This window comes from Phodopus roborovskii, unplaced genomic scaffold, assembly GCF_943737965.1.
Source record: "Phodopus roborovskii unplaced genomic scaffold, PHOROB, whole genome shotgun sequence".
NCBI lineage: Eukaryota > Metazoa > Chordata > Mammalia > Rodentia > Cricetidae > Phodopus > Phodopus roborovskii.
The window spans coordinates 1,204,961-1,221,274 of record NW_026125278.1 but is presented as its reverse complement, the minus strand read 5'-3'; the positions used below and the strand labels follow the sequence as shown (position 1 = coordinate 1,221,274).

Sequence of the window (16,314 nt, the reverse complement as noted above, 5' to 3'; positions counted from 1 at the left end):
TTTCTGATTTACTTTACTCCATTACTTTTAGGAGGCCCCAAGGCATAGAATGCATATCACAAGAGTTTCATGGCAAATACCTTTACTCACTGAGCCGTCTTGCTGTCTCACATTTTAGACTTTTACAAAATAGCAATCACTTTAGCGCTATAATGGCCTGAAATTAAGAGATAGGCCAGTCCAAGAAGGTGGACATTCAAATAATCTAATAGATATATAGTAAAGGATATAAATAAGAATTTAAAATAGCTGGCTTTGAATCATAAACACCTTCTTCAGTTTTCTCCCTCAATAAAGGCCTGAGTTGTCTTAAAAGAATCAATAATTTTAAATCAGTAGGAGGGGATTCAGAAATCTAGCAATTGGGAGGCAGAGGAAGAAAGATCATGAGGTCAAGGTCAGCCAGGGCTGTGTACTAAGATCTAAGCTAGCATGAGTGAGAGTTCATCTCAAAAATAAAAACACAAGAACCAGAAAGCTAATTTGGGGAAGAATGAAGTATTTGATCATCTTGTTGGTTGGTAGAGTTTGGAAGAAGCTAAAATTACTGTTTTTGGTACTGGATGAAGAGACGAAATGTATCACAAATAAGAACAAGGAGAAAAAGAACTATTCAGGACTTGGGTGAACCCAGTATACCTGCAATAAGCCTTTGATGAGATTTGGACTAGAAGCAAACTACTTCAGTGTATTCTCTGTATTTCCTTTTTTGTTGTTGTTGTTGTTGTTGTTAATGCTCAGTGTTTGCTAATTGTCCGCAGAGACATCTTTGAGAATAACATAAATCAAATTCCAACCATGAGTTGACACTACTATATTGAAGAATCACAAAGGAAAAAGATGCAAAGAAGGCATTTGGGAGCATGAAGAACACACAATGGCTACCTTTTCTGAACTGAACCCAAAGCCTCATGATTTAGAGGGAACCTCCAAGTTCCAGGCTTGCTGGAATCACTGCTCCACTCTACGAAGAGACAAAGCGGTCCTGAGGTGAATTCCTGCTTCTGTTACCTTCTCACTGTATGATACAGAGGAAATTAGCTTCTTTCTCCTACTGAGCTCAGTTCCCTCATTCATAAAATCAACCCCCCAATAACCATCTCACATAAGATTTATAGGATGCCTAAAGAGCATAGGACATACAAAATGCTCAGTGCATCTTTTATTATTGTATAGCGATCTTGCAGACATCTTCAGCTAATTTAGGAATAATTGAAGACAAAAGGAGAAAACCTTAGAGATTATTAAAATTTCAAAGCAACACTGGCATTTTCTTAATTCCTTTGCTTCTTTGTGGAACAAAAATATTTGCTTTCACATGGTGGATTTTAGGTGCCATGGAAACAAGAGTTGAAAAGGTTTCAAGTAAATAGAAAGCAATCAGCTGAGCCTGAGATTTTCTTTAAAATATAATGATAAAATTTTTATCAGAACAACATTTCTATGTGATTTGGGGGCAGGAGAGAGGGGTGAAGAGCACTTGATGCTTTTGCGGAGGACCTGGGTGTGGTTCTTGGCATGCGAGGGCACACAGCTATTTGTAACTCCAGTTCTGGAGGATAAGTTCTTTTCTTCTGGTCCTCACAGGCATTCCATGCAGGCAAAACCACTTGTATACATAATACCAAAATAAATAATTATTTCAATCTGATTTTGAAGGGAATATATTACTGTATCACTAGATCAAGAATTTCTGAATATTGAATACTGTAAACTATGTTAACTTTGCTGAGTGAAAATTGTCATTAGTTTTATATCCAGAGGATGAGGGATCATAGAATGATTTCATAATTTAAGAGGGACACTAAGTATTCTGTTTGACTATGTTTGAACCTGGAACTTAAACTGTAGTGTAGGGTGGCCTTGTACTCACAAGGTATCCCAGGCTTGCCTTGAAGTTATCAAAATCCTCTTTCTTCAAACTTCTGAGTGCTGGGCTGCAGGTGCAAGGCATTTGGATATGTATAAGTGGCAGAAATTTTTACAGTTCTGTCCTTCGAAGAGTTTATTAATTTTTCTCTGTGAAAATATCTTTGCTAAAGACTTTGTTGAGTAGTTACCAGGAAGTATAATTGGTTCTAAATATGTTTACATATGTTGTTGTAAGGAAGAGATTCTATAAAAATGAATGTACTTGCAATGGCTCTAGTCTGTTCTGTCATTTAAGAAAAATGTTTTTAAGATATTAATAACATTTATCAATTTGCAGTATATTTTAAGACTATATATTTTAATACTTTTTGCTCTTGACAACCACCATGGTATCCTCAAAACAATAAAATCAGATTGTTAAAGTACAGAGCTGAGGACCCAAGTTGCAAGCAAATCTATTTTTATGGAAACACAACAAGAAAACAAAGAAAACCCACAAAGATTTCTATTCCCATTTCATTCTCAGAATTTTTAGTCTTGGAGGATGGCAAAGAACTCTAATATAAGAGACCAAGACATTTCTACACAGTTTGTCCAGACTGAAGATTTATTATAGCTGGCAAAGAGATGCAATAAAGTGGTGTGGGCTGTTTAGAGGTTTTCATTATTTATCATAAAAATAATATATTCACATGACTGAAAAAAATCTCAAACAATAAAAGTCTCACTTCCTCACCCTAGATTCTTAGCTGTCAACTTCTTGGTGTGCATTTATGCAGATTTCACTTTATATACAAAAACATGTGTATCCTCTTTGCACAGTGGTATTACACAATAGGAATGCTGTTTTCTGTGTTTGGGATTTTGTGTTTAATTTTATTTGAGAGAATTTTTTACAGCTTCACAAGTGGAAAAGTTAACTGTTAAAAAATATCATAGTAATTCATTCTAAGAATGAACAAAACCAAGAAGGTATAGTGGTCAACTGGATAATGGTGACTCTTTGAGAAATCCAGATTTTTCCTTGTAGGAAGTCCCTAGACTATTTACTTACAAGAAGGGTATATATGTATTTCAATATCAGTGCTGTTTTCAAACTGGCATTCCAATTCATGCCCCAATTTTTAAAAAAAAGTCTTTCATACATGTTTTAAACATAATAACATTTCCTTAGATGCTTACTTATAATTAGCATATTTACTTCTAATTTCATGATCAAACACTGGTTGGTTTTCTTTTGGGTGCTGTTGCATTTTCTGAAATGTAATTTAAACAATATTTACATAATAACTAAATTATATCTTTGACTCATATTCATCAATATTGATATAAGTTTTTAAAGATATTCTCCTTGGCTCTGTTCATGGTATTTTTTAATTCAGCTTCATAATGGTTTTCTATAAGCCTTTTTGAGTTTGTGTTTTAATTTAAAAGGCTTGACTATCCCTTTACTGAAGTTCAGTAACCAACTAACAAATGGTTAAAATGATGATAGTGGTGGTGATGATGGTGATGATGATGGTGATGAAGATTGTGGTGGTGGCAGTAATGTCAAGCTCTAAAATTGAGAACTTACTCTAAATAATGGAATGGAATGCATGTTTTATGCATCTCTTTCTTTCCCTTCCAACTTGCTACCTTGTTATTCCAATGTCTGTATCAATCAACTAATTTTTAACTGGTTAAAGCAGTACTTATCATTAGCTATTTTAGCACTTTATCTAGTCAAATGAGAACTGTTAATTCTGTGAAGATTGAGCCCCTTTTAGGATCTTTTTATTTTATATTTATGAAGCTTCTTCAACTATGCTTCTATAAAATCATGGTGATCTAACAGAATCAATTACAACTAATATATACCTCAAAAGTATTTGTGCCTTTTATTCAAGAACAATATACATATACGTGTGTGTGTGGATTTTGGAAATTTTCTTTTTAAAGCTGAGTGTGTAGCTGAGTGGTGGAGACCATGCTTAGTAAGCATAAGTTGTGGGTCTGTCTCCAGTATCACAAAACAAACAAAATAACCCCCCAAATCCCTTCAAATTTCTTAACTTCATAACTATTATTTTTATTATTGATAGTCTAAGTAACATGCCTTATTATATTAGAAATTGAATTGTTTATCTGTGCATAGAAAAAATAATGTATTGTACTAGTCTTACCAGCAAATTTTCTGATTTTTCAATATTTGTAGTTTTTCTTTGAAGTTGTCTGCTTTCCATGTATATAAAATTATGTTATATATCATAAATGATAATATCTACTTTATAACTTTTATGAAAAATAGTGTTTTATGTTGTCTAAAACAGTTGTTAATATGTTGGAATGATTCACTAGTATCTCTAGATATCATCCTCTTATATGTATCTAACATGGCAACATTAAGATAGTTGCTAACTTTCTTGCAAAGTTTCATTTAGAAATAAAAGCCAATAAAAAATTATTTTGCATTTGATTCTCTTATCTCAGGTACTGGAACTCACATATAATTCCTTAATCCTCATGCATTCATCCCAGATTTAAATGAAAATGTGTATTCTTTTTTAGTTTGTAGTTACTTAAAAGATAATTTTGATTATTGATTTACATAAAATTAATTTTATATGTAGAACATATAAAACCAATGTAGAATACTCTCTCTCTCTCTCTCTCTGTGTGTGTGTGTGTGTGTGTGTGTGTGTGTGTGTGTGTTACTAACATAGTGAAAAGTTGTCAGGAGTTATTGGTATTCAGAAGTTATATGAATATCAGAAGATTTATTTTTATTTATAACCTTCCTCTTCAATTATTAAAGACATGCCTAAATACATTGTCCTTTTCACTTTTATGTTAGTGATACCTTGCACTCATCATTAAAAATATTTGTATTTGAAACCTTTACTAACAAGTAAGTTGAAATCAGTAAAATTCAATTCACATGAGATTTTTTTTTTCAACATCTGGTAGAGTTATTTTCTCCATAATAAGACAAAGAGGTGAGGCATTGTCCTGATGTAAGTTTGTCCACAACTGGATTTTAGTTTTTTTTCTGTAGTCAGCAGCTTATGGTCACTGACGAACTAGTATATAGAATTACTGCTTGATTTCTTCACACCACCTATACTCTGTTAACATATGTTCCACGTGTCCCTTAGACTACTGGCTTCTTCCAGGCTCCTCAGTGTTCGTGTCTACATCATTAATTATCATCTCTTCAAATGATATTATTGCTGGGGACATTGAAGTGGGCACCTGTCATGTGCTAGTCTGTACTTGTTTCTGATTAGGCAAAACATATGAATTGTTTGCAATTTTGAAACCCAGATTCTGTTTTGAATGGAGAGAAATCTGTGCAAGATAAGATGTAAAAGTATTTCCAAATTCTGTTATTCTATTTCCCTTTGACTTGGAAATATTGGTTAATAAAGTCTTAACATCTACATCATAATATCACAAATTGATATCTGAATTTTTTAAAGTGCGGTTCTTCCTATTGGAGGTGAAAACACTTAAGCCACAGAAAAAAGGTATCCATATTTCTAAGTTAAGAGAAATTTAAGAGATTATGTAATTATTTTAATTAGTAGTTTGAAGTAAAACATTTGCATCATGAAAGTTTTATTGATAGTTAATTTTCAAAGAATAAATTAAAATGTTATATGAAATAATATAAAATATGTATGTGGATCAATGTTGGACAGTGATGTCAACAACCATGTGTTCCCATTTACAGACTACTCCTGTATTTCAGGATATTTACCTTTGACTACCACACAAGTGAAGTTCACAGACATTATTTGCTAGAATATTTAACATTAATTCATTTGATTGTTTCCGCATATGTATTGAATAGTCCTATAGTCCAACAACAAGAAAGCATTTATTCTTCATGGCTTGCTTTGCATGTATAGAAGGAGATCACTAATTCTTAAAACTAATTCAAAGTTTTCTGCCAAAGGATAATAAGTGCATTTTCAACTCTGCTACCTCAAACAGTATTATGATAATAGTATAGCGAGAAGTGAACCCTGAACCGCAATCACAAACTCACCAGAGGTTTCATCTACTCTCTCATCTACTACGTGGTCCTTCTGATGAACCCATTCACTGTTACATTTGAAGTAGATCTGGGTGGCAGGGCTTGCTTTACAATACAAGTTCACAGGCTTGTTCTTCACAATATAAGCTTCTTCAGGCTCAATGAGGAAGTGTGGCAATGGCTCAGGTGGGTCAGATGGAAAGGTTTCTGGGAGTTCATGAAAAAAGTCATCATCTGGTGGAGGAATAGAAAGGGGAAAATGATCAAAATGTAGCAACTTGTCTTTTGGTTGCTATTTGTTTTTTAAGAAATGGCTCACACACACAAGATTGAAGTTTTTGAATGCCTGCTACTTGAAATGCAATATTTAGAAATATTGAGTGGTTGCTCAGTAAATAATTTGATTATTATTTTATTTTATACATGTGACAAAATTCAGCCATAGGAATAATGAATCATACTGAATACATATGGAGTAGGTATCACACTGGGAACAAAGCTCAGGGTCTTGTCATGCATAGAATCTATGATAGTCATAATATATTATATGCTTTTCAGGGTACAGGGTTACTGTTAAGAACTGAAACAAGGGACTGAAGAGAAGGATCAGTTCCTAAAGCACTTATTTCTGTTCCAAAGGACTTTGGTTCAATTCTCAGCATCCACATGGAGACTATAACTACAGTTCCTGAGAATCAGATGTGCTTTCTGGCCTTTGATGGGCACTCCACATTTGGGATGCACAGACACTCGAGCAAGCAAAACACCTCTCAAAAACCAATACTGAAACAAACAGAAACAACTTCTATTAGAAGTATAAGGCTTGCAGTAAACTTTAAATCATTTTTCAAACATCTGTGTAAGTTCACTAAAAATGTGAATTAAAGTTGTCTAAATTCAGATCCAAATTGATCACTAGTTTCAATAGGTGCACTTGACTCAGTCAGGTGAGCAAATAACACATCCAGCAGATTGTACCTATATATTATTTGTTTCTGTGTGTGTGTGTGTGTGTGTGTGTGTGTGTGTGTGTAATAAGAATTAAAGAGATGAAGTGGAGAGACATATTATAAGATGAAGTGAGAAGGAGGAGAGAAATCATGTAAATACAATAAACATAAATGAAACTTTAAGAATAAATAACAGAGAATAAAATTCTTATTTGAAATATGAAAAAAAAAGAAAATATTTACTGAGGCCCGTCAGTGGTGGCATACACTTTTATTCTCAGCACTTGGGAGGCGAACTCACTGAGTTTGAGGCCAGCATGGTCTACAAAGTGACTACGACAGCCAGAATGCTATGCAGAGAAACCCCTTGTCAAAAAAACAAAGGAAGAAAGATAGAAAGAACAAAAGAAAGAAAGAAAGAAAATCTTCATTGAGACTAAAATTCTATGTGGTCTAATTTTGACAATTTACTTCATCTGATACATGTTATTATGTGACCACTAGAACATTGCTCAAAACCTCATTATGAACAAATCTCATTTTTATAGATTTCCATATTGTCAGATGTGTTACTCCCTCTCTGATCTATCAACATCATTGAATACATCTCATCTACAACCACTGGACAGATCTGTATACTTTGAAGTCCTCTTATATTTCTTAATTTGGATTCTACATGATTCCAATTTTTAAAAAGTCATGTTTATTTTGTTTTTAATAAAGTCTAGTAATGTTTTATAAAAAGATAAGAGTCTTTCAATTATGTTATATGTTATGCCTGATAATTATATTCTCATGAGGGACAGAAAAGAACAAACTATCATTAGTTCACAAATATGCTAATATTGCACATTAAAATTCATGGGTCAAAGATAACAATGTAGTTTACAAGTTCTCTGGAAGTACTCTTGTACAGTATTACACAGATGCTATGATGTTGGTATTTAGAGATGGTGGCTCAGACATTACCTTGAAACCTATTATATTATGTATTCAGTTGCTATCTGATTTTTGGGAGCTAGCCATTGGTGAAGTGGACATCTGTCCACTAAGAAATCTGGCCTGAGACTTTTTTCATCTAGGTCGTGGGATAGCTTTCAAATAGTAATGACACCCAGTCACTGCCAATCTGTTTTGCAGTAAAAAAATTGGCTTTACTTGAATCACAGGCAAAACTAGTTTTAGAAACTGCTTCACCATAGTCAATTCCTGACGTTGTGGAAATGATGTCTGCTGTAGCTAGGCGTTCTTCCTTCCTTCACCTCCTGATATACTTTCTCTGGCAAGGCATCATTTGTAGTTTTTTCACTGCTGACAAATATGGACACAAACTGTCAGCTTACTAAAGAATAACCTTGTACATAGCAATTCCAGCTCAACTAGTCAATATGCAAGATCACTCTAGACTGATCAGAGCCAGAAAAGCAAAGGGACGTGGAACGGGAACTATTGACAGATTCTTCTGCACAAAAGCCGATGCCTTGAATGCCTTACCCAATATTTCTGTCATCTTCCAGAGTACTTCCTTTTATATGTGAGGATGTACTAGGCTGATAATCAATACAGCTATATGAAATGCCATGCTCAAATTCTACTGAAGCATGGATCTTGTTTCATTATTATTAATGAAAGTAAACAAGACAGCAGCCCTAGCTTATTTCACTTTCCTTTTGGATTGTGTTTGCGTACAAAGAAACATGGAAGTATACTTAAAGCATCAGATGAAAGATATTTTATTTTTTACATAGTTTAGTAAATGTGTAGTTTTAAGTGAAGCTTGTTTCTTTAAAAGAACTGATTATAAAGTACTAGCTAATTATACACATCTATTTTATTTGGTAATATAACATAAGTATTTATATGTTCATATATCATTAAACTTCATAATGACACTAAAAGTCAGTTATAGCACTAGCCAAAAATATGCATTTCTTTAGTTTCATTATTTTATTGCATGTTCTGAGAAGAGGGATAATAATGGAATATCAGAAAAATCACATTCATATTTTAAGCTCAATAAAATGCCAACAGGAGAAGTGATGATTTAATAATAGAACACATATGATAAAACTAATAACTCATTTCTTTAATTTTGAGTTTTACCATAATATGACCATTACAAGTGAAAGAAATTAGCCCGTGTCTAGGCATAGTATTGATTTGTCAAGTTGATTGTTAACACTTAAAAAGGAAAAAAAAAATAAGGAATCATTTCTATCATTAGAAATAACATTTTCTCTCTTTGATGACTCTTATATTTTCAATTGTATATAATTATCATTTCCACAGAATTCACTCCAAGTGTTCCTCTAGGGAGTTGACTTAACAAACAATAGTCTATTAGCTTATTATTTCTTATGGTGCCCATATTGTAAACCCCAATTTATACCCTACATGAAATCACATTCAACATTATATCTTATTTCTAATACTCAGTTCAAGAATAGAAATGATAATTGGCTAAGGAAATCCAAGACCTTGAGTTAGTAGATATGTGTAGTGGGATAATTATAACAAAATAAACAGGTTGATTCTAATGGTTATAGTTTTTATACCAACCAGTTTAATGCATCTATTAATACACAACTAATATTTAATACTAGAATGGAAATAACTTGATGATACAGTTCATGTTGTATTCATTTTTATTTTTATGGTTTGAAATAGTTTTAAAAAATATGTATATATGTGTGCATGCAGGAGTTTATGTATGTATGTATGTGTTCACACACCTATGGTAGCCAGAGGGTAACATAACCCTGGAAACTGTAAGATGCCTAATGTGGTTTCTGGGAACATACATAGAACTTCCTGAATAATTTGTTTGACAAAATATAGAAGAAAAATTCAAAAATCCTGATTAAAATATATGAAGATTTCAGAGAGAATGGCAGGACAACATTAACTGAGGCTCTGGTCACTTGAGACATCACAGGTCACATTCACTAGGAACCCAACCCTACCTCCAGATGAAATAAACTGGGCATTCTGCTCCCCAGTGACTGAACAGATATGACATCATTCCTGCTGGACATTCATGCTGAAACTTATTGGGGATTTCACATATTTTTAAAGGTAGGCTGGGCATTTTCTAGAAGCCATTGAAGTTCAGACTAAGAAACCTAAACTATAACCAGTTCCTTGCAATTGAAGATGTGTGGCAATCTGTGCACAGCCTTCACTTGAAATCTGTATCTGTTTCGTTGGCAAGAGCACCCATGGCTCAGTGTTTATGTATGAGTGTTTGTTCCTGTTTCCAACAGGCATTAGATGAGGGCCCCATGGATAAGTTAGTTGTTGATCTCATTATCTGGGAAGGGCATTTATGGTAGCCTTTCCAAGGTTACTCAAATTGTTAGTTGGCGGCAGTCTTGTAGTTCTCTAGAACTTTCTTTGTGTTCAATTTTATCTTCAAACCAATATTGGCTCCCTCTTTTATTCTCTCTCTCTCTCTCTCTCTCTCTCTCTCTCTCTCTCTCTCTCTCTCTCTATCTATCTATCTCCTGTCTTCTATTCCTAACCAGGCTCAGTCTTCCTGGTCTCAAGTGTTTTCCTTCCTCTCCCTCGCTTTCTCCTACTTCTCTCTACATTTGCTGCTCCCCCCCACCCCACTTCCCCTGTGCTCTGGGGGACTTGTCCCTTCCCCCTTCTGTGAGGGACTTTATATGAATCTCTTAGAATACACCTTGTATCCTAGTTCCTCTGGTGGTGTGAATTATAGGCTGGTGATCCTTTGCTCTAGGTCTAAAATCCATATATGAGTGAGTATATACTATGTTCCTCTTTTTGTGAGTGGGTTACCTCATTCAGGATGGTTTCTTCAAGTGCCATCCACTTGCCTGCGAATTTCAAGATACCATTATTTTTTTCTACAGAGTAGTATTCCATTGTGTAGATGTGCCACATCTTCATTATCCATTCTTCAATTGAGGGGCATGTAGGTTGCTTCCAGGTTCTTGCTATTACAAATAGTGCTGCTATGAACATAGTTGAACAGATGTCTTTGTTGTATGGATGTAGATCATTTGTGTATATGCCTAAAGGGGGATTGCCGGGTCCTGTGGTAAACTAATTCCCATTTTCCTGAGGAACCACCATACTGATCTCCAAAATGGCTATATGAGTTTGCACTCCCACCAGCAGTGGAGGAGTGTTCCCCTTTCTCCACATCCTCTCCAACATGAGTCATCATTGGTATTTCTAATTTTAGCCATTCTGGCAGGAGTAAGATGGTATCTCAAAGTTGTTTTGATTTGCATTTCCCTGATAGCTAAGGATGTGGAGCACTTTCTTAAGTGTCTTTCAGCCTTTTTCATTTCCTCTATTGAGAATTCTTTCTTCAGTTCTCTACCCCATTTTTTAATAGGGTTATTTGGTGTTTTGCATACATAAACACTGAGTCGAACTAGAACCCAGATGCAGATGGAGAGGACAAGACCAGGCGGCAGAAACACATACAGACAGCTTACCTGAACAAGGAGGAGCTAAGGGCCACTAGACTGATAGCTGGGAAGCCAGCATGGGACTGACTCAGGCCCCCCTGATTATGAGTCTCAGCCAGAAGGACTGAGCAGTCTAAGGGACCACAGACAGTGGAGCCAGGATGTATCCCTGGTGCACAAAAGGACCTTGCTAACACATCCCCCATGGAGGGATAACTGCCTTAACCTAGAGACAGGAGAGAAGCCCTAGTCCCTACTTCACATGACCTGTCAGATCTACATGACCCCAACTGGATGGCATTCCCCTACATATGGAATTGGGGTGGGGGGATGGGAAGGGAGTATGGTTAGAGTGCATGTGAGAGGGCAGAAAGGGTAAAAGGAGGAAGGGAGGGAGGGAGGAAGAGGGAACTGGGATCAACATGTAAAATAATAAATTAAAAAAAATGCTGTGACTCAAAAATTTAAGTTCAAGGACAAGTTACTGGGGAAAAGGATTTCTATTTTTGTTTCCACAGAAAATGAAAAGCTGTGGATTCCTTCCAGACTAATGTGGTTTGATAAAGTCAGACCACCTGAAACAGAGTACCAGGTGATCCTACATTCAAAACAGCTGGAAAAAGCCACCTTGCAGACTACAGCCAGGATTGCTGCATCTTCTTAGAAGCCCCCATGACAGCACCCCTTACCAACAGGAAGTAGTTTGGAAAGAACAATGCCCAAATTACCTAGAATGGTCTATAAATGTTTGTTTTCATTTAAATGGACTTGGTTATAATAAATAAATAAATAAATAAATAAATAAATAAATAAATAAATAGAGCACCCATGGCACACAGGGGCCAATCCTTCAGGAACGATAAGCCAGCTCTGCTCTGAGCTGATAAATTACTTACAGAGATCACTTCTTAACACCTTATGGTTTTACTATTCAAACAAATCAGTTTCCAGATTCTATTAAGGTAGGATCACCAAACTTGAAGCTATAAAAGAACAATCCCAAGTTTTACCTCATAGAGAGATCAGTGATTAGATTCCCTCCTCACTTCATAGCTAAAGATCTAGAGGTGATATCAGGGTGACAATAGGAATCCAGTTTATAAACACAGCTTTAGATGTGAACATATCTTGTGTAATATGGTTAAATATTCCAAATCATTTCATTTTACAAAATATGTACTTCAACTTGAAATTAAGTGCACTAATTTGGGCAAAATGGCTTAAATAATGAAATTGTTAAATAATTTTTATGGGTAGTTTATTAATTTATCAAAGTAAAATTCTTATGGTGATTTCCTTTCTATATGGTAAATTTAGCTTCAACTTAAAGCAGACATGTATTTTTGTATGGATTCAGCATTATTATTCATTTTATTCTTTTCTAACATGTGACTTAACTTTCTACTTTCTACCATTACTCACTAAAGGCATTCAACAGCAGTGCTGTTTTTAATCAGTGAATTAGTTTTTCTTAGCATTTTTGCTTCTATTATTCATACAGGCTTTGGTGTTTTAATTTATAGTACAAGAGGAGAAAGCTTTGCATTATGTAATATCTTTATAGACTTACATTGTACCTAATTCTTGACAGAAAATACTATGCTATGAACATCAATCTAGGGAGCTTTAGGTTGCTGGTTTTATTGCTATATCATCCTAATTTTCATCAACTCAATACATATGTTTCTACATTTCTGAACCACAAGACTTAAACTGTTATTACTCATAGCATAAAATATAGGATTATTATCGCTTTGTCTGTGACTTGAAGCATATTCTTCTAAAATGGAATTTGCTTCTAAAGAACTTGAGAGCAATTTAAAATGAATGACTGAAAAGCTAATTTTATCTGTATTTGGCCACCCATCCATCAGAGAGATAATACATGATATATTATTTTAAAAAGCAGCTGGAATCAACTGTTTGAACAAGACTCTAGGCTATTTTTATTACTTTGATTAAAATGTCTTTTGGAAGACGTGGGCTATGGTCTACATATCAAAAAACATATCACTGGATTCATCCTTTAAATTCAAATAGTTAGATCAATAATGCCTTGAATGTACTACATATTTTGGATCTAGTGAATATTTCTAACTTCAGAAGAGATTTTTTTTCTTTCAAAGAAATATTTTGCAATCCACATCCTGGCTATTACTAGGAGTGATATAAAGTTAACATGCTATTTGACATTCAGCTACTTCAGAAACAGAAGGGCTTTCTTAGGCACCAGGTAAGTTCTGATCTCTGACTTTCATTCTATGAAACTCTCACAACCTCTTTTATGTAAGTTCTACAGTGACTCTGAACAAAAGATTTAAAGAACTCCATTTGTTCTCATCTTCATAAGATTTATCAAGTAGAAGATAAAGAAAGTGGCCAGTTTCTTTTGCTGAACAGTTCAGCTAAGAAATTTGAATGATTTGAATGATAAAGGCGCATTTACATAGAATATCAAGAGTACAAATCAACATCAAAATCAAAAGGATTTGAAAATATGTTTTATCCAAATATGCTGCTTCACTCCTTTGAAACCACACTGCATACTATGACCTAAATATTTACATACACCTGTGTGAATATACTCACTCAAGTATTGTTTATTTAAGACCCACACAATATATTACAACAAAAGGCATTTGAACTTATTTGCATGAGATTGAGCATAACTAACTTCTAACTGAAGTACTGTTGAATAGGTTTCTGAAAATACAATCACAGGCACACTGTTTAGTCAATAAAAATAAGGATTCAAATTTGTATGTTGAGCTAAGTAAAGAGAGCAAATTTTTGCATGCTTTATTTGTCAACAGAAAGGGGGGGTGTTTGTACATGTGACTGTGTGTATGTGTATGGAGGTGACTACCCTGTCGGGTCAAAGGATACATGAGGAAAAGCTTTGTAGCTGGCATTTGTAGACATTTAGAGATCATTACTTCTGGGGTGAAAATGTGCAAAGGTTGATAGGGAATGTTTGTCTTTTATTTGCAGGGTTTTAAAATCCATTACAACTGGTGTAAATTGCCTGGGTAACTCTAATGTAAAAGAGAGCATCTGTCTAGAATAATACCTTAGTATTCTTCATTAACTACAACTTCCAAAACCAGTAACACCGACTGCATTAAAAATCTCTACAGAGCTCCAATAAAACCCATTCTTAAAGACTATGGTATTTGCAAATGTTTCAATTTAATTGACTTCACAACGTTTTTCTTTTAATTATGCCACAAATTCCTCAGTCCTAAGACCTCTGGCTTTGTACTAACAGAGTTTACTACTGTGTTCATATTTTTTCAAGAATTCACATTTGATGACCTTTTCCCATATATTAGTACAGTCCTAGCTGTTGTGGCTGAAGCTATACTTTAATCTGCTTTATCTTTTAATGACATCTCACAGAAATAGAAATCACATGGAAGAAGATAATTTTTATGGTAATCTCAGTATATAATAGCAGTATTTTATTAGTCTTGTTATGCAAATACTCTACTTATAATTAAGTAATAATCCATTAGTGCTTTATTTTGTACTTTAAATGCTTAATTTAGTATATCAGAGTGAATTACTAATGTGTATGATCTTCTCCAGTGAATTATGGGAAATGGCTGCCATTTTCTTACTCCCTTCTAGTGGTTGGCATCACAAGTTCTATATTTTAACTGTGAACTTTAGGCAGTTAAAATAAAGAATAAAAAACAAACAAATATGAATATTATAAAAATTGTGTCTGGAGAGGTGGCTCAGCAGTTATTACCACTCCTCTTCCAGAGGAGTCCAAACAACCCCTGTAATGACTCACAACTAGCTCTAATTCCTATTTTACAGGATACAATGGCCTCTTCTGAATTCTGCCATCACTAAGCAAATGCAAGGTGCATAGACATACATGAATGCAAAATACCCACAAGCCTAAAATAAATTTAAAATATGAATAAATAAGATGCTTAAATAGTTTAAAAATAATTTTATGAAACTATATTAACCATAAAACATAAGCTTGGGCCTGAGTTGTATTACTATTTAGCTAATGAGAAGGATTTATAGAAAAGTCTTTTAAATATGTGAATATTCATTGTGTTCATGTATTCAGATCACACATTCTTGTATCCTTTCTGGAAAATTGTCTGAAGTGGTCAGCTTTGTGTCAAGTGTGCCAGGCTCTGGTTCCCAGCTATCACATGTTAGAATATGTGTTCCTGTGAGGAGGTTTGTGATGAGATTAAGCTTATAGGTAACTGAAGGAAATATTAATTATCCTAGATAATCTGAATGTATCTGATGCAGTCACTAAAAGGCCTCAGAGGCTGAACGTGATGGCCCTGGATGCTTGATATCAATCAGTTCTTAACTGAACAACTCAAAAATATAGACAGACAAAAAGTCACATCATCAAAATCTTACACAACTTCCTGCTGATAACCTTCAGTAGCCTATCTAAATCCTCACAGCAGGTGAAACATCCCTTCCTCAGAATATGATACCCAGACTAAGCTCATACTGTGGTCCCCATTCCCATTGCTCCTTCCCTGAATATTTCCAGTCCCTACCAGATGGCAGGTCCATGCACAATGGCCATGTTTATTCACTTCTCGGCATCCCATGTCTAGAGTGCAAGTCATAGAATTCAAGACTTTCATTTCCTTCCAATTTGTATTGTTACTCCTATGGAAATTTCCCAGGACAACACAGAAATGTACAGAAATTATTTCATTAACTAAAATCATGGTAGTGAGAAGAAATCATTAAAAACTGTATCATAAACATGTGTACCAAAAGCTATCTGTGTTTGCCTGTATGTATATGTGTGCCTGTACACACACTGAGTGGATGAAGTATGCACTTATAATGTGTATATGTTCATGTGGGTGTGCATTCCACGTGTAGACATGGAGGGGAGGATGCTCAGTATATTTCCTTGATCACCTTCTATTCTTAATTTTTGAGGCAGGATCTTTCAGGGAAGATTTGGCTGCACTGGCTGAAAAATAAGCTCCAGGGATCTGCCTGTCTCTGTCTGCTTCATCTAGCT

The 16,314-nt window shown here is 34.6% G+C and overlaps 1 protein-coding gene across 2 annotated transcripts in view; it reads right to left on the bottom strand.

Annotated features, from left to right (window-relative positions):
* The window catches only part of Unc5c (unc-5 netrin receptor C), a 346,547-nt gene that overhangs the window by 132,120 nt on the left and 198,113 nt on the right, over positions 1-16,314 (bottom strand). For both annotated transcript variants that reach the window (XM_051194505.1, XM_051194512.1), the window contains exon 2: positions 5,906-6,127. In XM_051194505.1, the coding sequence (XP_051050462.1) occupies positions 5,906-6,127 (222 nt within the window). The remainder of the gene's footprint in view (positions 1-5,905; positions 6,128-16,314) is intronic.